We start from the raw sequence: 26,740 nt of genomic DNA, 5'->3' as shown, positions 1-26,740 counted from the left end.
ATTTGGTTTTCTCACCCGTGCCTTCTAGGAGCCAGTGAGTGCTGAACAGAGCCCCTCCTCATGATACCACCAGCCCTGACCATTCTCCGTGAAACGGCTCTCCGCCTGACCGATAAGCCACCGACTTGTTTTGTTGCCTTTTCTTCTTGCATTTTTGTTTTGTGAAATAAAATCTCACCGCCGGGTAAAAAAAACAAATAAAAAAAACAATGCCCCCAATGTATGAACAACTTTACACTGCAATAGAATTGCTTGGCCACCAGAACGAGTAGAGATCAAATTTGTGCGAAGTGGTTGGCTTAACTCGGATTTATTAACTAAGCAAGACCTGGGTGGTACTATGCAGAAAATCAGAATCAAAATCTACCTATGCTGACTTGTTCTGTTAGTCCTCAACTTATGGCCACAACTGAGACCGTAGTTAAGCACGACAGTTGTTAAGTGAGATTCGTCCCATTTTATGACATTTTTTTGCCGCAGCTTTTAAGCAGATTACTGCAGTTGTTACGTGAATGATATAGTCACTAAGTGACTTTGGCTCCTCCCCTCCCTCCATTGATTTTGCTTGTTGGAACCCAGCTGGGAAGGTTACAAAGGGTGGATCACGTGATCCCAGGACATTGCATTCATCATAAATACATTCCAGTTGCCAAATGCCCAAATGTAGATCATACGACCATGGGGATGCTGCAACAGTCTTGTAACTTTCAAAAGGTCACTAAACGAATGGTTATAAGTCAAGGACTGCCTGTGCTTTGTTCTGTAACCACTGAGAATATGCCTCGCTCCCTTTCTCGATTACCCTTCTGGGCGAACCGTGTCAAATGGTGGCTTATTCAATAAATCCTAGTTCAAGAAACGGTAGTTTTACATAAAACGTCCAATAGCTACGTTACCTTTGTCGACTCGGCGTTTCAGTGCTTCACGACCGTTGCAAAGTGGGAAAGGATTGTGGGGTTGATTGTTGTTTTCAAGCCCGGGGAATCGATCTCCCACCCCCCACACCCTTTGGCTCCGAGTAGCTTCCTTGAGCTTCTGGAAAGTGGCGACAAGCCCAAACATTCACCAGCCCACAAACAAATATATTGATTTTTATTTACAATTGTATTGTATGTGGGATGCCGCATCGTGAAGGGAAGCCCGTAGAAGAAATCCACATGTCCTTCTGAAGAAAACCACGCGTGGTGTATTTTCCGCCTGAGCTGTGTCTCTCTCCCAGTCCACCAAGAGGAAGGTATACAATAGAGTAATTCCACTCCTAGAAGGGGATTTGATGACTGAATAACACAATGGCTATTTACGGCAGGGGTCTCCAACCTTGGCAACTTTAAGCCTGGCGGACTTCAACTCCCAGAATTCCCCAGCCAGCAAAAGCTGGCTGGGGAATTCTGGGAATTGAAGTCCACCAGGCTTAAAGTTGCCAAGGTTGAGACCCCTGATTTACGGGGTTGAAATATAAATGCCGGACTGTGTTTCTTGCAAGTCCACCTCTGGTTCAGTCAACAGTTCTGTCCAGAATGGCTCCCATCTTCCCCGTTCTGTCGATGAGTCCATGCGCCTCTTAAGTTACTTTGTTCTCTTCCCCCCTCCCTCCCAAGTCCTCCTCCAGTTGATCGAGATTTCCTGGGACCCCCTTGTGTGCTTAACGCTAAGCTTGTGCTTCGGTTGTGTCTCTCCCTGACGTAGTTTGATGGCGAACATGGTGATATGTTTATACATCCTTAAATTGGGAAATAGAAAACGGCCATTAAAACATGCTGGGAGCTACCAGCAGGTGACTGTAACGTTACTTGATGCAGATCTCCTTTGGAAAAAAACTTCTGTTGAACGCAGGAAAATGTTCATCGGAAAATGCAGCCTATCTCAAGGAAAAGTTGAGGCAGGCTTCCAGTAGGACTGAGTGGGTGGCAGACCAGTATGTATGGCCTGGGCTGGTAATTCCAGTTAAGTTCGACGGGACTTACTCCTAGGGAAGTGGCAATAGCACTTAGACTTATATACCCATTTACAGCAGCAGTGAAATGCACTTACCTTCGCTACCTCTTCTGAGCATGCACAGAGAATTCTGCGCATGCGCAGAGGGTGAAAAATGGGACGTAATGATGTCCCAGTGGGTGGGCGGAGCCTCCCGCCAGCAGCCCTACCGGTTCGTGCGAGCCGGATAGATCTGGCCAGATTTCACCGCTGCTTTACAGTGCTTTTACAGCCCTCTCTAAACAGTTTACAGAGTCAACCTATTGCCCCAACAATCTGGGTCCTCATTTTACCCACCTCGGAAGGATGGAAGGCTGAGTCAACCTTGAGCCTGGTGAGATTCAAACTGCCAAATTGCAGGCAGCCAGCAGCCGGCAGCCGGCAGAAGCAGCCTGCAGTACTGCACTCTAACCACTGCACCACCGTGGCTCAAGTATAACATACAAAGCTTATATCAGAAGACATTTAAAGGGGTTCCAAGATTCTTTGGCTGTATTCACACAATGTTTTGGGGCCCATGATTTGGGATAGCCAAATCCCACCCCCACATATGATAACATCATGGCCTGGTTTCTACAATAGATTATGATTCCCCCTCCCCAAAACTGAATCCCAAGCCATCAACTCCATTTTAAATGGCTCTGTCCGCATTGTGTGAACTCAGCCGTAAGTTGGGTGTTTGCTTTTTTTGGACAGGCACGCATAGGTTACAGTTATCTGATGCAGGATTGCACAATTTAAAAAAAATAAAATGTTTTCAACAGAAAACAGAGCCATACAAGCAAGCAGGCAAAACAAGCAAAATAAAAAAAAAAAAAACCTTTTCAGGAATTCATTAAAAGGGGAAGAAGAAACTCCAACTGAATCGACCTCGTCCTTGTTAGGAAATGAAATGGGGGAAAAAAAAGAATGGAAATTCTGAGCAATTCTGGATAGGATTGACCTCCCTATCAAACGAAGTGCCTTGTCGGTGAAGGGTTTCTGAGTAACAGTAACAGAGTTGGAAGGGACCTCGGAAGTCATCTAGTCCAACCCTCTGCTCACGCAGGAGGCCTGTATTAGGGATTCGAACCGCCGACCTTTCCGGTCGACAAGCTCAGTGTCTTTAGCCACTGAGCCACCTAGGAAGAGGTGGCTGAGAGAACTGCTGTTCCGGCAATGGCAGCATCAGTTTATCATCATTCGGCAGGTCAAAAGAAAAAGAAAAACCTGCTGACTTCTGCTGCCACTCAAGTTGCGTTTGCTAGTGATTGATTATGGCTCTTAAGTCGCCTAGCTCCCACCTGCTGGCCAGCTGTTGTCTTCTGCCATTGGAGACGGGCACCCTCAACAGCATCTGCTTCCAAATGCTGTCCCCCTAGTGGATGCCTCTGGTACTGCACCTCCCCAGGAGCCAACGGGGTCTTCTCCTGGGTTGCTTCTCCCTGCGGTAGCTGCCTCCTACCCTCAATCAATGCCCCACCCCCCGGCTGCCCCCACCCCAGCCCCACTGTTGCTGGGCTCAGGCACTCAGATCAATGATGAGGTGACGGTAAATGTGTGTCTTGCCCTTGAAGCTGGAGGCAATCAGGAAGTCTTGCTTGTCAACGTTGAGGTGGGCAAAGGAACGCGGCGCCTGGGTGTTGAGCTCCTGGAAGTGCTGGAAGAGGCCAGTGACGGGGTCATAGCGGTAAACTTTGCTGAAGGAGTAGTCGTTGCCAAGGAAGGCGTAGCGATAGCCGGCGATGCTCAGCGGTTGGAAGACCATGGAGCCGCGAGAAGGCATCTGCTGGACATCTCGAAACATGGACCCATCCCAGTGCATCACCTGTGGAGAGCAGAACAGGAATCAAATGCAACTGCTTGAAGATCGTTGCAGTCAAAGGGTGTAGCCCAGAGTAGGGCTTGCTGCCACTAAGACCGCAGCAAGTCTTACAAAGATGAGAGTCAGTGGTGGTATTCGGCTAGTACTATCCGGTTGGGGCAAACTGGTAGCGGCGGCTACGGGAGGCTCCGACCACCCACCCGGATGTCATCACATCCTGTTTTTGACACTCTGTGCATGTGTGGAAGGCTCTGCACATGCGCAGAGGTGTTGCTGTTATGGGGGACTGTTATTATGTGAGTGTTATTATGGGGGAAAGGAACCTAATGTCCAAATGCAAGGACAATGGGAAATAAACCAAGGGCCGTAATAGCTCAGGCTGTTAGAAGCCTGTTATTAGAACACAGTAGCCTGCAATTACTGCAGGTTCAAGCCCGGCCCGAGGTTGACTCAGCCTTTCATCCTTTATAAGGTAGGTAAAATGAGGACCCAGATTGTTGGGGGGGCAATAAGTTGACTTTGTAAATATACAAATAGAATGAGACTATTGCCTTATACACTGTAAGCCGCCCTGAGTCTTCGGAGAAGGGCGGGATATAAATGTAAATAAAAAACAACAACCAGGAGTCAACCAAGAGGAAGGAGTTCATTTATTTCTCAATGAGCAATCTATCTGATTCATAACCGATGACACATTGGAAAAGAGAAACCGATTTATCTTGGCCCAGTAAATTAGATTTGATCAAGCCAAGATTGAACCATATGTCTTGGCATTTTCTCTTCTCCTGGGATTGCAGGAACCATTAAGGTATAGCAGGGGTGAAATCTAAAAATTTTCCCTTCTGGTTCTGTGGGCGTGGCTTAATTGTTGGGCGTGGCTTGCTGGTCAGGTGACTGAATGGGCATGGCCAATAATAATAAATAATAAAAATAATAAAGTATACAAAACTTGGGAGCGCACCAGTCTACCTTCTTGAAGAATAGAGGCACCGGTCTACCAATTGCCTTTTTTGGGGAGGCACCGGTCTACCTTCTTTAAAAATAGAGGCACCAGTCTACTAGCCACCTACAGCGCTGATCAGCTTTGAAGCACGGCGGCAGTCATTTAAGGCCGTTTGCAGCTATATCACCACCGAGAGCTTCAGGGACAGAGAAGAGGAACAGCGAGGCATGGGCGGTGGTGGGGGCAAGGATTTTTGCTACTGGTTCTCCAAACTACCCGCCCCCATTGCTACCAGATCGCGTGATCAGGTCCGAACTGGGAGCATTTCACCCCTGAGGCATAGACTGAAATGTACTTAATGTAGGAACTCATTAAAGTCCCAGAATTTCTAACTGGAGGCCTTCTAGTCCAGGGGTCTCCAACCTTGGTCCCTTTAAGACTTGTGGACTTCCAACTCCCAGAGTCCCTCAGCCAGCAAAGCTCAGTCAGTCCCTCAGCCAGCAGGAACTCTGGGAGTTGAAGTCCACAAGTCTTAAAGGGACCAAGGTTGGAGACCCTGTTCTAGTCTAAAGTCAGCAAAGAGAGCACAGGTGAAATTGGGTTAAAGAACCTAACTCTTCCAATCATCCAATCTGAGAATGGGAAGGAAGTATCTGACTCAACTTTGTCTCTTAAATGAATCCAGAATAGATAATGGTTGCTTTGAACTTAAAGAGAAAGCACCAAGCGTAGTAACCTGCATCCATCTTCTTGCTAGGATAAAACTAAACTGGTACACAACAGCAGCCACACTAATGTCAGCTTATTCTTTGGACTGTCCTGTACGTATGTATGTGCCATTTATTGTTTGTACAATTTATTACTGCACTCCCCTTGAAGTGCACTCGGAGGCTTCAGCTAGTCCAGAATGCAGCTGCGCGGGTGATAGAGGGAGCTACGCGTAGCTCCCACGTAACACCGCTCCTGCGCAGACTGCACTGGCTACCTGTGGCCTTTCGAGTGCACTTTAAAGTGTTGGTTATGACCTTTAAAGCGCTCCATGGCTTAGGGCCTGGGTACTTACAGGACCGCCTGCTGTTACCACATGCCTCCCACCGACCCGTACGCTCTCACAGAGAGGGACTTCTCAGGGTGCCATCCGCCAAACAATGCCGGCTGGCGGCCCCCAGGGGAAGGGCCTTCTCTGTGGGGGCTCCCACACTCTGGAACGAGCTTCCCCCAGGTTTACGCCAAATACCTGACCTTCGGACTTTCCGTCGCGAACTGAAGACACATCTTTTCATTCGCGCGGGGCTGGGTTGAATTGAATTTTATTAATTTTAAATTTCAAATTTTTATTAATTAATTTTAAATGGGGTTTTTTAGTCTAGTATATTTTAACCTATCAGGCTAATTTTAAAATAAGTTTTTTAATCTGCTTTTTAAATTGTATATTGTATTATCTGTTTTATTTTTGCCTGTACACCGCCCTGAGTCCTTCGGGAGAAGGGCGGTATAAAAATCAAATAAATAATAATAATTATTATTATTATTGCTTCGTCTGCTTATGTGCTTCCAGTACAAACGGTAGTGTGATATAATGGCCACCCAAAAAAGTACTCCCAGCAGCAGTTCAGATAAGGTTCTGCTTTGCCATACCAAACACTACAAAATATACATTTGAGTAAGACTGTGTAAGTGCAGGAATCCAGATTGATGGGTTAATTAAGGGCTGCCCAGTTTTTTACTCACAATTTCCTATCAAGAAGATGGGATTGCAGTATTGGTGTCTTGAGCAGATGGTGCTATATGTTAAGTAGTTTCAACTACTGTAGGCTTTCCTAATCATCATCATCATCATCATCATCTTCATTTAATGACGCCATAATCCCTTGCGGGGTGGAGTCTGGGCAACTGACTGGAGCTAGCAGAGTGTTTTAATGGCCGGATGCCCTTCCTGTTGCCAATGTGGAGTTTTGTTCAGCGGATATATTCACAGTATCCCCATAGAGAAAAATATCTGCCTCTACCTAGGATCAAACTCACAGCCTCCTGAGGCGAGAGCTCCATTTCTAGGCCACCTCACCACTTGGTAGGCTTTCCTAATGCTGGATAAGAATTAAGAAAGCTGTCATTCAATATATCTGGAGGTCACGTCTCGATCTGTCCAGCTTTCAGGTCATCAACTATAATAACTTGTGCTTCTCACTGAGACATGTTTTTGACTGGCAGCAGATACAAGTTTTCACCAGGCACAAATATATTCCCCTACAGGCTATGTTCAAACTTGAAAATGCCACCAGATCCTAAGGCCCACATATGCTCACTTACAACCTCTGTTCTGCAAGCCACAGTGGTTGGATTCCCCAACACCCTAGGCCAAATAGCCACATTTCTGGAGGTTGTAGACAAACCACATTGGTGTGGTTTGGTGAAATGTGTGACTGCAGTGAAGCAGGTACAGTACCAACCAACCTGTTGTGGTCCATCAGCAGCCTATGAGCTGGCAACGGAGTTGGACAGCGATGAGGCTGAGGTGAGGCCAGGGCCATCAGGGAGTAAGGTGTGGACTCCAGACACTGATAGTAATGAGCCAGAGGAACAGGAGGAGCCTGTTCCTAATGCACGCATGAGAAGGAGGAGCCAGAAGGAAAGAGCAGCTCAAGCAGAGAGGTCAACTTGGGAGTAGGGCCAAGAGATGATTGGCCCCTCCCATAAGGCTTAAAACAAACCAGCAACGGCGTTTCAGCTTTGCCAGAAAACAACGTTGTAGCTGCATCTTCTGCTTCATCTTCTGCTTCGTATACATCTTTGTTTTTGTGGCTTCTGGACATTTGCCAGTTTGCCTAATTGGACTAAGGTTTGTGAGATAACTGAGGAATTTGTGTTGGGGGGCATTTGTTTTACTTTTAGTTGAACAACGCAGGGAATGAAGTCATTCCCAGCTTTTCGAATAAAGTTTGTTTTTCCACGGACTACTTCGACTACTTCGGCCTGGGTCAGAACACAACCAACCACCCCAACCTCCCATCTCACCTTGGAATCTCCGAGGAACCGCGTCAAACAAATGTACACGTCGTCTTTGACCTTGAAATGCTTGACAGCGTAGACATCATCCATATCTGGAATGTCCGTCCGGCGCACGAATTGCTGCTTGTTCCACTGATAGACGACCGGGCGCTGAGAGCTGCTGGCCAAGATGAGGTGGGGCTTGCCTGCAATCTCCAGAAATTCAGCATCGGTGTCCCGATACCAAGAATGCAAGGACTGGTGGGAATAGAAGCCGTGTCCGTTCCAGCGGTACAAGGTGGTCGAACCGGCCTTGGAACTGTCAGCCATGATGAAATACCAATCACCCTCCATTCGGAAGACCTCGATGTCATTGGGCTTGCGGATGCGCGAGCTCTCAATGACCTGGGTGTGCAGGAACTGTCCTGTAGTTTCGTGTCGCTTGTAGATGTGGGACCCTCTGAAGAGCTGAGCTACAACTACGAAGAGTTCGCCCTCAATCACCAAGGGTTTGCAGACCACGGTGGAAGAACCTGAGAAGGAAAAAAGAGAAGTCGCTAAACTGTGATGCTGGAAGCCTTCTTACGTTAGAATTACCAAGTTAAATAATAATAACAACAACAACAACAACAACAACAACAACAATAAGTGTTCAACTAGTGAACTGTGATACGAAATCAAGCATAGTTATCTCGTTTGCTGTATATACTGTCGTTTTGTGTAAATAAAACAACAACAACAACAACGAGTTGGAAGGGACCTTGGAGGTCTTCTAATCCAACCCCCCTGCCGAGGCAGGAAACTCTACACCACTTCAGACAAATGGTTATCCAACATTTTCTTAAAAATGTCCAGTGTTGGAGCATTTACAACTTCTGGAGGCAAGTTGTTCCACTGATTAATTGTTCTCACTGTCAGGAAATTTCTCCTTAGTTCTAAGTTGCTTCTCTCCTTGATTAGTTTCCACCCATTGCTTCTTGTCCTGCTCTCAGGTGCTTTGGAGAACAGCTTGACTCCCTCTTCTTTGTGGCAACCCCTGAGATATTGGAAGACTGCTATCATGTCTCCCCTAGTCCTTCTTTTCATTAAACTAGACATACCCAGTTCCTGCAACCGTTCTTCATATGTTGTAGCCTCCAGTCCCCTAATCATCTTTGTTGCTCTTCTCTGCACTCTTTCTAGAGTCTCAGCATCTTTTTTACATCGCGGTGACCAAAACTGAATGCAGTATTCCAAATGTGGCCTTACCAAGGTATTATAAAGTGGCACTAACACTTCACGTGATCTTGATTCTATCCCGCTGTTTATGCAGCCCAGAACTGTGTTGGCTTTTTTGGCAGCTGCTGCACACTGCTGGCTCCTATCTAAATGGTTGTTCACCAGGACTCCAAGATCCCTCTCACAGTTACTACTATTGAGCAAGGTACCACATATACGGTACCTGTGCATTTTTTTTTTTTGCCTAAATGTAGAACCCTACTTTTTTCACTGTTGAATTTCATTTTGTTAGATAGCGCCCAATGTTCAAATCAAGTCAAGATTCATTGTCTTAATGATGACATCCCCATTGGGATCTGTACTGTTCCTCTCAATATTTTGGGGCCGGCAAGGATGTAGAAGATGAGACCAGAATGTCATGCCATCCAAGTAAACAGTTCTTGGTATCTTGTTTCCTCCTACCCCACACAGTTTAAAGACAATTTATTGATTTTTGTGGTATGATAAAAGCTCTTTTAATAGCGTGCTGTTATTTTTTTTAAGAATAGAATAGAATTGTTTATTGGCCAAGTGTGATTGGACACACAAGGAATTTGCCTTAGGTGCATATGCTCTCAGAGTACATAAGGGGAATAAAATACATTCATCAAGAATAAAAAGATACAACACTTCGTGATAGTCAAGGTTACTAATAAGCTATCAAATCGTACTAGGAAATGAACAAAAACAATATAATTGAAAGATACAAGCAACATGGTTATAGTAATAAGTGGGAAAAGATAGATACTAGGAAGGAAGACAAGAATAATAGTAATACAGTCTTAGTAAATTATTTGACAGTGTCGTGGGAATTAGTTGTTTAGCAGAGTGATGGCATTCGGGGAAAAACTGTCCTTGTGTCTAGTGGTTCTGGTGTGCAGTGCCCTATAATGTCTTTTTGAAGGTAGAAGTTGAAACAGTTTATGTCCAGGATGTGAGGGGTCTGTAAATATTTGCACAGCTCTCTTTTTGACTCGTGCAGTATACAGGTCCTCAGTGGAAGGCAGGTTGGTAGCAGCTGTTTTTTTCTACAGTTCTAATGATCCTCTGAAGTCTGTGTCTGTCTTGTTGGGTTGCAGAACCAAACCAGACAGTTATAGAGGTGCAGATGACAGTTATAGAGGAGCAAATGACTCAATAATTCCTCTGTAGAACTGGATCATTAGCTCTTTGGGTAGTTTGAGACTTTCTGAGTTGGTGCAGTAAGAACATTCCTGCCCAAATCTCAGTGGGAACTTATGCCCTTAATTTTCTATCAAATGGAAATAGTTGACGGCTGCAAAGAATCAGCATGTAGCATAGAAGAGTGGCCCCCAACCTTTCGGGCACCAGGGGCTGGTTTTACGGAGAGAGGTTTTTCTGTAAACCGGAGGGGGTGTGGTTTTGCATGTTTTCTGCATCCCACAGATTGGGCTTTGCTTGTTTGTGTGGACCAGTTGCTGGCATGCCTTAGACCAGTGCCAGTCCATGGCCTGGGGAGGGGGGACCCTAGGCATAGAATATTTATTCAAGCCTATACACAACAATCTGGTTAACTAAAGTTTACCGCTAAATTGGTGTCAGATAAAGGTCAACAGAATTCAGGATGGGCTGAGCTTGGAGTACTAGTGGGAATGCAAGGACTCTAATCTTATGACACACTTAACTCTGCCCTCCAGCTCTGCCTGCTCTTCTCTTACAATAGTGCAGCAAATCTCAGGGGTCTGTATGTGTGTCAAGGAGAGGACTGGCGTTAAATACAGACCATAACTTAAAGACCTACAAACTACAGAGAAAGTTGATAGGGATAAAAAAGGCAGAGAAAGTAGCTCCTTATTTATTATGGGGTGTAGCTTGGTGCTGTTGAACGTTCCACACTGTATCTTTCTGAACAACGAAGGCAATGCCTCCGCCTAGTAATGCCGGTGGGAGAGAAGTGATAGTTGTTGTTGTTGTTGTGTTTCTGGGTTTCTTACCATTGATCGTGGCATAGCTGCGAAATCTCCCACTCACGTGGTCCCACTCCATGAAGTTGCAGCGTCCGGTAAAGGGCTGCGCAACCACCAAATTCTCTTCATCGTGGTAGACGAACGTTTCTATTGAAAGAGACTGCTCTGGCAAAGTGTCAAAGAGAACAAATTCTGTGGAGAGGAAGGTGGAAATTAGCATTCGACCAGAGGGTGGAATCTCGCAACCCTGGTGGCCTTCAACTATTCAGAAGTGGGAAACTCGGTTGGCAGCCTGGAATGCAGTTAATTAATACATGCATTTCTGCAAGGGCTGATGCTGTGTTTAAAGGGTTCCACGCAGGGCATTGTTATTTGCCTCGTTATGATTTATCTTGCTATGCCTTGTGGCCGAGCCACCATGATGAATCCTGCTGGGTCAACCCAGAGCAAGGGAGAAGAATTTGCAAGCCTGCTGTTGTGCCTCGCCCGCCCCCCTCTCCGCAGCCGGGCCCCTGTCATCTCCTGCTATCTCAGCCAGAGACTGATAATGAAGACGAATGGCCTGGCATGCCTCCAGCCCCCAATCCTGGCACCATGCCCGGACAAACTGAGCAAATAAACCTCCCCCCCCCCCCACAGCGTGTGAGCATGATGAGCATGAAGCCAGTCACGAGCTAGAATTGCCGGCAGCTGGAGGGTGGACAGCTCCAGGCTTCCGGAGAATGGAGAGGCGACGTCAGCAAAAGGAAGGGAGGGGCAGGCCTGGATAAGTGCTGAGTCATGGAGCCACACCCCATGGCCTATATAAAGGATCTGCTTTCTGGCATTCTTTGAGTCAGGCAAAGTCTCATCTGATTCCTGCCTGCCCTGAGAACTCTGACAGGACTTTGGCAAAGCTGCAGCGGCTTTGTGGCCACGCTTGATACAGACTTTCCAGACCCGGCCATCAGAGGAGGAGTGGGACACGACACTGCGTTCCTTGCATCACCTGGCAAAATTGGTCTGTGCCTTCAAGTCTGTCCCTGAAGCTGCTACTGGATGGCAATTTTTACTGCAACAAGGAGCCAAATGTAGGTTTCGTCCTGGCTCTTCCCAATTCTTGGAATTGCATCCCCCAGCATGCTTCCCAAAAGTCAAATCCAGCTTTCAGACTAACAAAAGTTGTCCATTGCAGATCCAAGAATCCATCTAATCCAGAATATTGCTTCCAACATTGAAAACCAAATGTCTGCGAGATGCTCACTGATAGGTCATGAAAGCAATTAAGCTATGGTCCACTATCAACCTTCAGCACCCAGCATTCAAGGGAATAAGACCTCCAGAAATAAATGTTGTATATAAACATTGTGATGAATAGTCCTTGCAGAGACCTCTCCCAGCCCCTCCTCCTGGGAGAATAAGTCCTCTCCAGAACAGGGGTCACCAACCTTTTGGACCTCAGAGACCACTAAATTCATAATTTAAAATCTAATATGATCTGCCTAATGACCAGTTGGGTGGGCGTGGCAAAGTTTTCATGTGACTGGGTGGGCGTGGCCAACTCAATATCACTCATGTTGAGGAGTGCCTTGCTAGCCTCTACTCTGCTACTCTTGCCTGCCTGCCTGGGCTCCTTGGGGCCCCAACAGGAAGCAGTTGCTGGAGCTAAGCAGCCACCACGAGACAGAGTTGGCAAAATGGCTGGCTCAGTTCAAATTCACAGAGGGGCCTCTGTGGCTCAGACTGGTAAGACAATCTGTTATTAACACAGCTGCCTGCAATTACTGCAGGTTCTAGTCCCACCAGGCCCAAGGTTGACTCAGCCTTCCATCCTTTATAAGGTAGGTAAAATGAGGACACAGATTGTTGGGGGCAATAAGTTGACTTTCTATATAAATATACAAATAGGATGAAGACTATTGCTAACATAGTGTAAGCCGCCCTGAGTCTTCGGAGAAGGGCGGGATATAAATGCAAATAAAAAAAAAATTGGATCTGACTGGGAAGGAGGCTCAGCAGAAACACCTCACTGAGGACCACAAGCATAGGCTTTCCAAGCAGAGGGAAGACCTACGGGAGTGTAAGGCCAGGTACCAGCGCCTAGAGGCTTAGCAGGCTGAGATGGTCAGCCAGTTCCAGGCCATGATGCAGTCCCACTGGAATGAGGCCCTCCGGTTCTTTGCCACCAGCAGCACTTCCCTCCAGCCTTCTCCCAAAGCCCCACACAGGAGGCTGAAGCAGACCCCAAGTTGGAATTTCTGTCCCCCACTGACCCACACAAAAAGACCCCGAAGGGAGAGACTCTCTGCAGCAACACAAACATTCATTGCACGTATCGGGACCATAATTTGAGGACCCCTGATTTAGTGCAATATAAAAAATGCAAATCATTTTTCTGTGGACCACCAAAATTTTCTCGCGGGCCACCAGTGGTCCACGGACCGCCAGTTGGTGACCGCTGATCTAAGACATTTGGCTACTTGAATAAAACCTTTTGACTTTCCCTGCAAGGGAATCCAATGTCCAGCAAGGTCTTCTTTTGGTACTCAAGACAGAAAACCCTCAATAATCAGAATGGCAACATAGGAGCAAAAAATAGCCAACAAAGACCATTCTTCTCTCCATCAGGGAGAAACAAAGCAAAGAGCTAACCCATTTGGCTGACCCTTTGGTTGGATAGCAATACTTGCTGACGGAGGCAACTCTCTGCCTTTGACTCATGGTAGGGCTGGCAGTCCTTCCTCGCTGGAGGGAACCCAAAGGACAAAGGATGACCTACCGGTGGTGATGCAATTGAACCCTCCAGGGCGCAGTTCGCTGAGGCTGGTGCGGTTCAGCTCAGCCGGCGAGTGGCACTCGATGGGCTCCACCAAGGCGCTGGTGTGGCTCAACCACTCCACCAGCCATTTCAGCTTACAGTCGCAGTGGAAAGCATTGCCCCGCAAGTCCCTGTTGGGAAAAAAAAAGTTGGTGGGTGATCACCAGGAGGGAAGGGTGCAGGGGTGAAACGCTCCTGGATTGGAGAGATCAACCCTGACTGCTTTTTAGGAAGGCCGGCAGTGGCCTCATGAGCCAGCAGTGTGCATCAGCTGCCAAAAACGCCAACACAGTTCTAGGCTGCATAAACAGAGGGATAGAATCAAGATCACATGAAGTGTTAATACCACTTTATAATGCCTTGCTAAGGCCACACTTGGAATATTGCATCCAGTTTTGGTCGCCATGATGCAAAAAAGATGCTGAGACACTAGAAAGAGTGCAGAGAAGAGCAACAAAGATGATTAGGGGACTGGAGGCTAAAACATATGAAGAACGGTTGCAGGAACTGGTTGTCTAGTTTAATGAAAAGAAGGACTAGGGGTGACATGACAGCAATGTTCCAATATCTCAGGGGCTGCCCCAAAGAAGAAGGAGTCAAACTATTCCCCAAAGCACCTGAGGGTAGAACAAGAAGCAATGGGTAGAAACTAATCAAGGAGAGAAGCAACTTAGAACTAAGGAGGAATTTCCTGAAAGTTAGAACAATTAATCAGTGGAACAACTTGCCTGCAGAAGTTGTAAATGCTCCAACACTGGAAATTTTTAAGAAAATGTTGGATAGCCATTTGTCTGAAATGGTGTAGGGTTTCCTGCCTGGGCAGGGGGTTGGACTAGAAGACCTCCAAGGTCCCTTCCAACTCTGATATTATTATTATTATTATAAGGCCAGATCCTGAAGATGAAACTGAAATACTTTGGCCACCTAATGAGAAGGAAAGACTCACCGGAGAAGAGCCTCATGCTGGGAACGATTGAGGGCAAAAGAAGAATGGGACGACAGAGAATGAGGTGGCTGGATGCAGTCACTGAAGCAGTTGGCATGAGCTTAAATGGACTCCGGGGAATGGTAGAGGACAGGAAGGCCTGGAGAGTCGTGATGTGTCGGATATGACTTTGCAACTAACAACAACAACAAGGCTTAAAGTTGCCAAGGTTGGAGATCCTTTGGTCTAAGCCGTCTGAAAGCCAGCGGACAGCTGACCTATAATCTCCAACCATCTTTGGTGTGAGATATTGATCTGTTTGGATTGCAAAGGCAAAGGAGCTGTGTCCTTTGGTTGTCCTCATGCCTAGGAGTGGAGGTTAGACTTGAGTAAACAACATTTTCTATCCAAAACCATACCCTTGTTTCTTTTTCTGCTGGACTCAACTTACACTGAAGTCAGCGAATCCAGCCCTCGGAAGAGGTGCCTTGGTAAGGTCTGCAAGTTGTTGTTGGCTAAATTCCTGTGAAAAATGGAAAGGAAGAAGAATATCCTTAAAGCAAAGTTGGCAGATCTGATAACATGCTGTGTGTTGAAGGGAAGCAGTCCCAACAGAAGAGAATATTTGTAGCTCAGGGTTGAACTCAAACTGCCCAAGGAGCTGCTGATTCAGTTCTACAGAGGAATTATTGAGTCTGTCATTTGCACCTCTATAACTGTCTGGTTCGGTTCTGCAACTCAACAAGAAAAACACAGACTTCAGAGGATAATTAGAACTGCAGAAAAAATAATTGCTACCAACCTGCCTTCCATTGAGGACCTGTATACTGCACGAATCAAGAAGAGGGCCGTGAAAATATTTACAGACTCCTCGCATCCTGGACATAAACTGTTTCAACTCCTACCCTCAAAATGACGCTATAGAGCACTGCACACCAGAACAACTAGACACAAGAACAGTTTTTTCCCAAAGGCCATCACTCTGCTAAACAAATAATTCCATCAACACTGTCAAACTATTTACTGAATCTGCACTACTATTAATCTTCTCATAGTTCCCATCACCAATCTCTTTCCGCTTATGACTGTATGACTATAACTTGTTGCTGGCAATCCTTATGATTTATATTGATATATTGACCATCAATTGTGTTGTAAATGTTGTACCTTGATGAACGTATCTTTTCTTTTATGTACACTGAGAGCATATGCACCAAGACAAATTCCTTGTGTGTCCAATCACACTTGGCCAATAAAAATTCTATTCTATTCTATTCTATTCTAACTGCGGAGTCCCTGATCTCTCCCAGCTTGGTTGTTTGCTTGTAAGATGTTTCATTACCTAACTAGGTTAACCTCCTTAATGCTGATAATGTTACTTCGTTGAGAAATGAAATGCCTGCAAGCAAACAACAGACAGCGCCAAAAACCAAAAATAAAGGCGGGTCTGGTAGAATCAAGGCATCCAAGCAAACTTATTGCCCTCTTAGGCTAAATTGCCAGGTGAGATCCTCAAAGCCTGAATGTCGCTTTTAAGTTTGCCCAAAATAAAGGGTGGATTTAAAAACTAATAAATAAACAGTAAGTCAAGTTGTGTGGTAAACTTTGCCAGAACTCCAGAAGTCCAAAGAGGAACCAGGAAGATTGTCCCACAAAAGTACTCACAGATGAAGAAGAGTCTTCAGGCCTCTGAAGGCATTCTTGGAGATGGCTTCTAGTCTGTTTTGTTCAATGAACCTGGAAGAGAAGTCCCGGTAAGTCTCAGGAAAGGAGCAAAAATGGGATGGGGCAATGGTTAAGAGGTCGGAGGAAGGATAAGCTAACATCAGTCCTTGAGTGATTATGGCCACTCAAACGTTCTCAACTCAGCCTGCCTGACAGAGCTGTTCTTGTGAGGAGAAAATCAGAAGGGGGAGAACCAGGGGTGAAGTCCTACCGGTTCAGACCGGTTCGGGTGAACCGCTAGGGATTATGTGCATTGGTTCACTGAACCGGTAGTAATTGCCCTCCTTGGCCCCACCCACGCCCAGCCGGTCACCGCTCACTTCTTCTGGCCACTCGATATTCCACAGAATTCAAAGTTAAATGCAGCAGAGAGAATGCTAACTTTTCTCCCTCCATTCAGAACAGAGCTGCTGCTCCCTTTATGGTCCCCCACCCCATCCCCCTCCCTCCCTCCTGGGGACTACCTTAAAGGGACAGGCTGCAGCAGCTCTGCTGTGAATGGAGGGAGAGAAGTTCAGCTTCTCTCTGCCACAGAATTCAATGTTAAATGCAGCAGAGAGAATGCTAACTTTTCTCCCTCCATTCACAACGGAGCTGCTGCAGCCTGTCCCTTTAAGTGGTCCCCAGGAGGGAAGGGGAGGGGGGATGGTGGTGGTGGGGGGAGCAGCTGGAATGGAGCTGTTTTTTGTGAAAGGCAGGAAAATGGGGAAGGGGATTTTCCTGCCTGTCATCCGTTCCTCAATCTCAGCACAGACCGGAGGGAAGGATAGTAGGCAGGAATATTCCCCTCCCCATTTTCCTGCCATTTGCGACAAGGAGTGGCTGGGAAGGGAGGGGTCAGTGAGGAGGAGTTGGCCACCCTCAACCAGTCACATGACCTCCCCCCAACAAGCCACACCCACAGAACCGGTAGGGGAATTAAATTTAAATTTCACCCCTGGGGAGAACCACTGCTACACACTGCCTTTTGCTTCTGGGAGAAAGGCAGCACCATAATTTGACAAATAAAGAAACATGCAAAACAAAAAGAAAAAAAGGAAAAGGAAAAGGAAACAAAAGCAAATGGGCTCTAAATCTGGGTTCAGCCACATATAACCTTCTAGATCAGGGGTCTCCAACCTTGGTCACTTTAAGACTTGTGGACTTCAACTCCCAGAGTTCCTCAGCCAGCTTTGCTCTGAGAGTTGAAGTCCACAAGTCTTAAAGTGACCAAGGTTGGAGACCCCTGTTCTAGATGTTGGAATGAAAGTTTAGTGAATAAAGGAGAAAAAAAGCTGATTGCACATTTTACTGTAGATATATTCCCCTGCTGGGTTCTTTCAGACTTCTAGAGTTCATAGAACATAGAATCATTGGCTGGAAGGGACCTCAGAGGTCTACTAGTCCAACCCCTTGCTCAGGGCAGGGAGCTTACACCATCCTGATTCAATGGCTGTCCAATCTTATTTTTTAAAACCTCCAGTGTTGGAGCACCCACAACTCCGGAAGGCAAGCTGATCCATTGATTAATTGTTCTCACCGACAAACAATTTCTCCTAACTTCTAAGTTGACTTTCTCTTTAACAGGCTTCCACACATTATACTTCTTGCCCTGCCCTTTGGAACTGTGGAGAAATAAGCCAATCCGCTCTTATCTGTGACAGCCCCTCCCAACAGTTTCTCCATATAGTTCCATAGCTATAACTCAGTCTCTTAAATCCTCCGAGCCCCTCTCTTTATGAGCTATACTGTAATCTCTGCCTCTTATCTGCAATATACAACTGTCCAGATCAGGGGTCTCCAACCTTGACAACTTTAAGACTTGTGGACTTCAACTCCCAGAGTTGTCAAGGTTGGAGACCCTTGGTCCAGACCCTGCACCCTCACCAAAGTCCTTGGTGGAAGCAATGAATGAGGGCCGCTGTCCCATCACATGGGAAGGGGCCGTGCTATCCTGTCCTTGATCGAGATCCCGAGCCTTGGCAAGTTGCTGGTGTCAACCCATCTTGGTCCTCACTGATGTCTTCACTCCTCTTTTCCCAACCCCCCCCACACACACTGTTGCATACTTACAGATATTCCAGGTGTATCAGTCCCACAAAAGCATCGTCCCCAATCAATTCCAGGGAGTTGTAAGTGATCAAGCTAAGGGGGAAGAAGGTTGGGAGGAAAGGAGGCAAGCTGGTCAGTTGAAAGAAATACAAAGGAGAAACAGCCACTTCTTAGAGCAGGGATGTCCAAACTTGGCCCCTTGAAAAGTGGTGGACTTCAACTCCCAGAATTCCCCAGCAAGCAACTTGCTCATGTTTATAGCTCATGCTGGCTGGGGAATTCTGGGAGTTGAAGTCCACCATTCTTTAAAGGGCCAAGTTTGGACACCCCTGTCTTAGAGGGACCCGTGGGGGCTCAGTGCTATGGAAAGCAGCAACCTTGGCCAGGTAAGAAAGCCTGGGACAAGATGACCTGCATCGCAGTTTAGTGAAGATGACCCTGTTTGCCAGGTAACTTCCCATCACAATCATCAACATTGTCCCCATCCCGTTCCCCCCAGTGGTGGTATTCACTTACCTTTGCTACTGGTTTGCAAAGGTGAGCGCTTGCTTCGTTCACATGCCACCTCCGTGCACGCCCAAGACCTTCTGCACATGCGCAGAGTGTCAAAAACGGGACATGATGACCTCTGGGCGGATGGATGGAATCTCCCGCCGCCGCCGCTACCGGTTCGCCCGAACCGATTAGAACCGGCAGAATACCACCACTTGTTCCCCCTTTATAATCAACCACCAACTGGTTGGGCTAAAAATATTTGCAGGCGTTCATTTGAGCATTTTGAAAATGTTAAAAGCAGACCAGGAAACCCGGATGGTAGAAAATGATTCTAATTGTTTCCTGCCTGAAATTTCCCTTGGTCTAGCAATGAGTCAGAGGTCATATAGAGTTTTTTAATAATCCATTTTTTTTTCAACCACAGAGATGAGTTTCAGAGCACATGATGGGGGAAAACATAGAATGCCTTGAATGAATGTCTTTCTCGGAAGTGTATTTTTAAATCAGGTCCCTTCTGAACAGGCACATGGGATTAGGAGGCTTCCAGACCCAAAATAGCCAAGATTAGTAGGCAGCTCATTGATAAAAGAAAAAGAAACTAGTCACTATTGCTTTGCCAATGTCTGTTTCCTAGGTTGCAAATGGGGAAAAAGCCATATTTTTCATCATGCATGTTTTCCATTAAAATGAGCAGTTACAATGGTTCACTAATTCAGGGGTCTGCAAACTTGGCTCTTTTAAGACTTGTGGACTTCAACTCCCAGAGCAAAGCTGGCTGAGGAACTCTGGGAGTTGAAGTCCACAAGTCTTAAAAGAGCCAAGTTTGCAGACCCCTGAACTAGTTCAAAAGCAGGCCCATGTTCATAGGCGGATACGCTAACATCTTCCTTTATAGGATGAGCACATAGGTAGTCCTTGACTTATGACCATAACTGACCCCCCCCCAACAAAAATTTAGTGATGTTTGAACAGTCACTAAACGATTTGCCAGGCCAATTCTTGAATACAGCTCATCTGTCTGGAACCTGCACTGGATATTGGACATTAATACAATCAAATGAATCCAGAGTTACTTCACGAGAAGAGTCCTGCACTCCTCTGCTCGCAACACAATACCTTATGCCACCAGACTTGAAATTTTGGGCTTAGACAACTTAGAACTTTGCCGTCTTCGGTCCGACCTAAGCCTAGTACATAAAATTATCTGCTACAACAACCTACCTGTCAGTGACTACTTCAGCTTCAACCACAGCGATACAAGAGCACACAATAGATACAAATTTAAGGTAAACCACTCCAAACTCGATTGCAGGAAATACGATTTCGGCAACAGAGTGGTCAATGCCTGGAATGCACTACCTGACTCTGTGATTTCTTCCCCAAATCCCCATAACTTTACCCTTAGACTGCCTACTGTGGACCTCACCCCATTCCTAAGAGGTCTGTAAGGGGCGTGCATAAGTACACCAGCGTGCCTACCGTCTCTGTCCTAATGTCCCCATTTATTCATATCAGGGGTGAAATCCAGCAGGTTCTGACAGGTTCTGGAGAACCGGTAGCAGAAATTTTGAGCAGTTCAGAGAACTGGTAGTGGAAATTTTGAGTAGTTTGGAGAACTGGCAAATACCACCTCTGGCTGGCCCCCGAGTGGGGTGGGAATGGATATTTTGCAGTATCCTTCCCTTGGAATGGGGTGGGAATGGAGATGTTGCAGTATCCTTCTCTTGGAGTGGGGTGGGAATGGATATTTTGCAGTATCCTTCCCTTGGAATGGGGTGGGAATGGAGATGTTGCAGTATCCTTCTCTTGGAGTGGGGTGGGAATGAAGATTTTTGCAGTATCCTTCCCCTGCCATGTCCACCAAGCCACGCCCACAGAACCGGTAGTAAAAAAAAATGAATTTCACCACTGATTCGTATCCATTTCCTGTATTCATAATCAGGTTTATACTTATATCTGCTATCTAATACATGCTTGATGGAATAAATAAATATAAATTAAAAAAAAAGCAAGGCTTCCCAACCTTGGCAACTTTTTAACATGTGTGGACTTCAAGTCCCAGGATTCCCCAGCCAGCCATGGTTGAGAGAACCTTTCCTAAAGAGTCTGCTTTTTTTTTCAGTGGGTGTAAAAGCATTCTGCAGTGTGAGCAATGGGCAGCACTTACTGCCTTTGAAAAAGTGCACACTCTGTTTTTGCTCCTTTAGGAGTGATTGTCCTAACATGCCATTGGTGCGGTTCTAATTATACATGGAGGATTGGCGGGTATTTTTGTTTTGTTTTGCTTCGCGTAGACTGATCTGCAGAGACAGAGGTATGCCCAAAACTGCTGACTGCTGACACACTGGGTGCTGCTAATCGTCAGTTAAAATTAATTTGCTGACTAATCCTAATCTTGTAACTCCAGCAAGAATAATCTCATCCTTGCTCAATATTCAGATGTGGTGAACTGGCAGCTGGGAGGGGATGCCGATTAAATTAAATACCACTTTATAATGCCTTGGTAAGGCCACACTTGGAATATTGCATTCAGTTTTGGTCGCCGCGATGTAAAAAAAGATGTGGAACTCTTTCTAGAGAGTTCAGAGAAGAGCAACGAAGATGATTAGGGGACTGGAGGCTAAGACATATGAAGAACGGTTGCAGGAACTGGGTATGTCTAGTTTAATGAAAAGAAGGTCTAGGGGAGACATGATAGCAGTCTTCCAATATCTCAGGGGTTGCCCTAAAGAAGTGGGAGTCAAGCTCTTCTCCAAAGCACCTGAAAGCAGGACAAGAAGCAATGGGTGGAAACTGTTCAAGGAGAGAAGCAACTTAGAACTAAGGAGAAATTTCCTGACAATGAGAACAATTAATCAGTGGAACAACTTGCCTGCAGAAGTTGCCAATGCTCCAACACTGGAAATTTTTAAGAAGATGTTGGATAACCATTTGTCTGAAGTGGTGTAGGGCTTCCTGCCTAAGCAGGGGGCTGGACTAGAAGACCTCCAAGGTCCCTTCCGACTCTGTTATTATGATTATGATTAAATAGCTGAAGAAGCTGCAGACCGACGCATGTAGTCTTTGACTGAGTTTCGCCCAATTTAACAGCCTTCCCCGCTGCAGTTGTTAAGTGAATCGGTGTGGTGGTTAAGTTAGTAATATGGTTGTTAAGTGAACCTGGCTTCCCCATTGACTTGGCTTGTCAGAAAGTAATAAAAGAGGATCAGATGACCCTGGAATACTGAAACGGTCATAAATATGAGTCAGTGGCCAAGCATCCGAATTTTGATCACAAGAAGATGGGAATGCTGCAATGGTTGTATGAAAAATGATCATACGTCACTTTTTTTGAAATGTCTGAAAATGTCATTAAAGAAATCGTTGTAAGTCAAGGACTACCTATACATCTAAAGCAAGGGTCTCCAACCTTGGTCCCTTTAAGACTTGTGGACTTCAACTCCCAGAATTATTCTTGACTGGCTGGGGAGTTCTGGGAATTGAAGTCCACAGGTCTTAAAAGTTGCCAAGGTTGCTATAGACTTTCATGGGTCTCCAACCTTGGCCTAAATTGGCTGAGGAACTCTGGGAGTTGAAGTCCACAAGTCTTAAAGGGACCAAAGTTGGAGACCTCTGATCTAAAGGGAAAGGTGTCAGATTGGGGATTCTGAGACTAAGACTTGCAGACCCCAGATATAAAGTAAAGGTAAAGGTTCCGCACACACATATGTGCTGGTCATTCCCGACTCTAGGGGGCAGTGCTCATCTCTGTTTCAAAGCCAAAGAGCCAGCGCTGTCCGAAGACCTCTCTGTGGTCATGTGGCCGGCATGACTCAAGGCCAAAGGCGCATGGAATGCTGTTAGCTGCTCACTAAAAGTGGTCCCTATTTTTCTACTAGCATTTTTTTTTGAACTGCTAGGTTGGCAGAAGCTGGGACAAGTCACGGGAGCTCACCCCGTTACGCAGCGCTAGGGATTCGAACCGCTGAACTGCCGACCTTTCGATCGACAAGCTCAGCATCTTAGCCACTGAGCCACCACGTCCCTGCTACCCCAGATATACAGGTAAGCAGAATCATGTGCTGTGAACACAGAGCCTGCAATTACTGCAGGTTCGAGCCCGGCCCAAGGTTGACTCAGCCTTCCACCCTTTATAAGGTAGGTAAAATGAGGACCCAGATTGTTGGGGGGGGGCAATAAGTTGACTTTGTAAAAAAAATATACAAATAGAATGAGACTATTGCCTTATACATTGTAAGCCGCCCTGAGTCTTCGGAGAAGGGCGGGGTATAAATGTAAACAAAAAACAAAAAACACTTTGCATAGTTGTCCCCTTTCCTCCCCCAGGTCCACAGGGAGACCTTCCAAGGTGGACTGATGGATGCACAAAGAATGATGTAAGACAAAAGGAAAGGGGGAAAAAGGTGCAAACACTCCTAGAACCAAAGAAGGGCACAATCCTTGCCTTTGGGTGAAATATTAGGCATTTACATCATTGGACAAAAGGAGTCACGTTCAGAAGGTTTCTTGGCAAGATCCTGCGAGGGGGAGATTGGATAGCAAAAACAGAGACAGGTTCTCGTGTACCAGGCACACGGGCTGAGGAACGCTTAAAAGTACACACGTTTTGATGCATGCCACAACACTCACAACCGAGAGGATCCTTACAGCAGCTGGAGAGACGGCACCTGTTGAAAACTGCCTTCCAAGACCTCAGTAAAGCCGGACCGAATAAGACACCTGAAAAAGAGAGAGAGGGGAACAGCAGAGAGGGAGTGGGACAGAGGAACAGGAGAGAGAGAATGGGAGAGAGGGAGGGAGGGAAAGAGAGAGAGAGAAAGGGGAGAGAGGGAGGGAAGGGAAGAGAGAGAGAGAAAGAGGAGGGGGGGAGAGAGGAAGTGAGGGAGAGAGAGGGAGGGGTGAGAGAAGGAGAGAGAGAGGAAAGGAGAAGGAGAGGGAGGAGAGGGAGGGAGGGAGGAAGAGGGGAGGGAGGGATAAAGGGAGGAGGAGGAGAGGGGAGGGAGGAGGAGAGAGGAAGGAGGGGAGAGAGAGAAGAGAGAGAGGAAGGAGGAGACAGAGAGAGGAAGAGGAGGGAGGGAGAAAGGGAGGAAGGTGGAGAGAGAGAGAGAGAGGAGGAGGAGAGAGGGAGGGAGGGATAAAGGGAGGGAGGAGGAGAGAGAGGGAGGGAGAGAGAGGAGGGAGGGGGAGAGAAGGAAGGGAGAGAGAGAGAAAGAGAGAAGGGAAGGAGGGAGACAGAGAGAGGAAGAGGAGGGAGGGGAGAGAAAGGGAGGAAGGTGGAGAGAGAGGAGAGAGGGAGGAGGAGAGAGAGGGGGGGAGAGAGAGAGGAGGTGGGGGAGAGAGAGAAGTGATCTTAGCAACAAAGCATCTTCACCATCACCTGGCCCAAAGGAAAGGACCACTTAGATTCCTCCTAGCTTAGCCAGAAAGCTCCCATCAAGAGTTTCCTTGGATAGCAACCCAAAATTCTAGATGTTGCCATTTGAACCCTCTTCTGCGGGTCACAAGACCAGTTTCCTGGAGCCAGCTTTACCTGGAGGAATTTACCTGCAACAGCTTGAGGCGCATTTGTGTGCACGGAGGTGTCTCTCTGGCAATATTCCGAGTTTCACAGGGGAAGGGGGGGGGCATCCAATTTCCTCAGGGGATCTGCAATAATTTGGGCAGGGTGGCAGTGGCGGCGGGAGGAAAACGCTTGCAGCTGCCAGTTTCAGCGATCTGCCCGTCCTGTCAAGTGGGGGACATCTTTTCGTGATTTTGGGATGCCAGCGTGCCCTATCGATTAAGGTCCGGATGGGGGAAAATCTAAATTGGTGGGGTTTTTTTTCCTGACTCAGGGTGAACCTGGGCCAGTTGCTTTTCCTCAGCCTATCTTCTTTCACAGGGTTGTTGTTTTGGGGGTCCCATGATGCAAGATTTGCTGGAAACTGCCCTGTTACTGTGGATATCCCCCCCCAAAACACACACACATGCTGGAAGAAAACAGAGGGAGAACTAGCCCTTAGGGTATCTTAGAGACTCACCTAGAGGAGATGAGTCTCTAAGAAGAATCGAGAGAGGATGCCTGGTGAATTTTAGCCGACTTCACGCAAAATTGGTATGCGTTTGTGGGTCCTCTTGGTTAAAATCCATTTCCTCCCAGCCACATATCTCTCGGCTAACCTGGTTTCCATCATTGCGCCAGAGACGGGTACTTCCACCAAGGGAAAAGCAGGCTAGCTCCATGTCCCAGCCCTCTCTAACCCCCCTCTCCCCACCCCCTACTCCCCACTCAGAGACCCCACAAAAGTTGCCCTCAACTCTCCAGGCAGGGCTAGCCTGGAAGTAAAAAAACTTGGGCCAAGCCAGGATGGCAGATCTTTGGCCTGTTCCCACGACCCCTTTCACTGACAGTTTTTTGAAGATGGGGAGGGGAGGGGGAGAGAGAGAGAGTCCAGCTGGTCTTCCTTTGGAGAAGGGGTGTCTACTCCTCCTCAGAAGCCCGCCCCCACCCCAAGGTTTAATCTTGGGAGAGGGTTCCACGTTAACATTGAAGCCTTGATCTTGGAAGATCTTGGACCGAGGAGATTTAATGTGTATAATCCTGGGAGATCAACTAGCTCTTTTGCTACCCCCTAAGGAAGGAGGGGATTTTAAAAAAGGAGGGAAGAAAAGAAGGAAGGAAAGAAAGAAAGAAAGTAGATGGGGAGGAAGGAAATAGGGAGGGGGGTTTAAAAGAAGCCCCCCTCCCCTGGCCCAGAGAAAGCTTACAGGGAGATGAGGTTCGGGGGCAGATCGCGGGGGATCTCCTTGACTCCCTCGCACAGCGCCGTGTCCTTGGTGCAGGTGCAGCCCGAAGCGCATCTTCTCTTGGGAGGTTTCCGGCCGGCGCTCGGCTGCTGGCTGGCCAGGAGGAGCAGCAGCACCGCCGATAGCAGCAGCGGGGACGGAGCTCCGGTTCCGCCGATCCTCCGGCTCCAGCCCATCTTGCCAGCCAAGCGGAGCGGGGACGCAGCGACAGGGCTCCTCGCTGGCTCTTTGCGCCGCCTCCCCCCCGTTGCCCGGGGGAGGGAGGGGGGGGCAACCGCAAAGCGGAGCGGGGACGCGCGCGCGCCGCTTTCTCCGGCTTCTCCTCCTCCGCTGGGGGTCCGAGGCTCGTCAGCCGAGAGCCCTCCCCGCGCCTCCCTCCATGGCGCGCCGGGCTCCGAGGCCGCTTGGGCCACGGCCGCCACCTCCCGGCCGGGTAGAGCCGCTGCCTGGTCCCATCCCAGCCTTCTTGGGGAGGAGGAGGCCCGCCGCCGCTTCCTACGCGCCCTGCCCCTCCGGCCAGGAGGCTGCGGGCTTCTCCTCCTCTCCCTCGCTCGAGAGGAAGAGGAGAGAGGAAGAAGAGAAAGGGAGGGAGAGGCAGAGAGGAGAGGGAGAGGAGAGAGAGAGAGGAAGAAGAGGGAGAGAGAGAGAGAGAGGGCACAGGCAGAGAGGGAGAGGAAGAGGAGAGAGAGAGGGAGAGAGGAAGAAGAGGGAGGGAGAGGACTGAGGGAGAGAGAGGAGAGAGGGAGGGAAGGAGAGAGGAGAGAGGGAGAAGAAAAGGAGAGAGGAAGAAGAGAAAGAGAGGAGGAGGAGAGAGGACTGAGGGAGAGAAAGAGAGGAGGAAAAAGATGAGAGAGGGAGGAGGAGGAGAGGAGAGGAAGAGAGAGGAGAGAGAGGAGAGGAGAGAGAGGAGAGAAGAAGAAGAGAGAGCGAGGGAGAGAGAGTGGGAGAGGACTGAGGGAGAGAGAGGAGAGAGGGAGGGAAGGAGAGAGGGAGGAAGAGGAGAGAGAGGGACAGAGAAGGGAGGGGGAGAGAGAGGGAGGGGAAAAGAGGGAGGGAAGGAGAGAGAGAGGAAGGAGAGGAAATGAGG

At 47.5% G+C, this 26,740-nt stretch overlaps 2 protein-coding genes across 3 annotated transcripts in view; one reads left to right on the top strand and one right to left on the bottom strand.

The window, feature by feature from the left end:
- Positions 1-741, top strand: part of FXYD3 (FXYD domain containing ion transport regulator 3) — a 33,476-nt gene extending 32,735 nt beyond the window's left edge. Inside the window, exon 8 of the mRNA XM_058196465.1 lies at positions 29-741. Coding sequence (XP_058052448.1) covers positions 29-45 — 17 coding nt within the window. The 3' untranslated portion in view covers positions 46-741. The remainder of the gene's footprint in view (positions 1-28) is intronic.
- Positions 742-996: 255 nt separating this feature from the next.
- LGI4 (leucine rich repeat LGI family member 4) lies at positions 997-26,285 on the bottom strand. Of its 2 annotated transcripts, XM_058196441.1 has the most exons (9): positions 25,615-26,270; positions 23,515-23,586; positions 18,394-18,465; positions 16,282-16,353; positions 15,068-15,139; positions 13,653-13,822; positions 10,922-11,086; positions 7,737-8,242; positions 997-3,781 (listed from the first exon to the last, which is right to left on the bottom strand). In XM_058196441.1, the coding sequence occupies exons 1-9, from the start codon at positions 25,827-25,829 to the stop codon at positions 3,476-3,478; spliced, it is 1,650 nt and encodes a 549-aa protein (XP_058052424.1). In that variant the 5' UTR covers positions 25,830-26,270; the 3' UTR covers positions 997-3,475. The 2 variants fall into 2 exon arrangements, with proteins under 2 accessions (XP_058052424.1, XP_058052425.1); XM_058196442.1 differs by lacking the exon at positions 10,922-11,086 and having other exon boundaries at positions 25,615-26,285.
- Positions 26,286-26,740: the final 455 nt, after the last annotated feature.

This window comes from Ahaetulla prasina, chromosome 10 (assembly GCF_028640845.1).
Source record: "Ahaetulla prasina isolate Xishuangbanna chromosome 10, ASM2864084v1, whole genome shotgun sequence".
Classification (NCBI taxonomy): Eukaryota; Metazoa; Chordata; class Lepidosauria; order Squamata; family Colubridae; genus Ahaetulla; species Ahaetulla prasina.
This window is presented reverse-complemented; position numbering and strand designations above follow the sequence as displayed.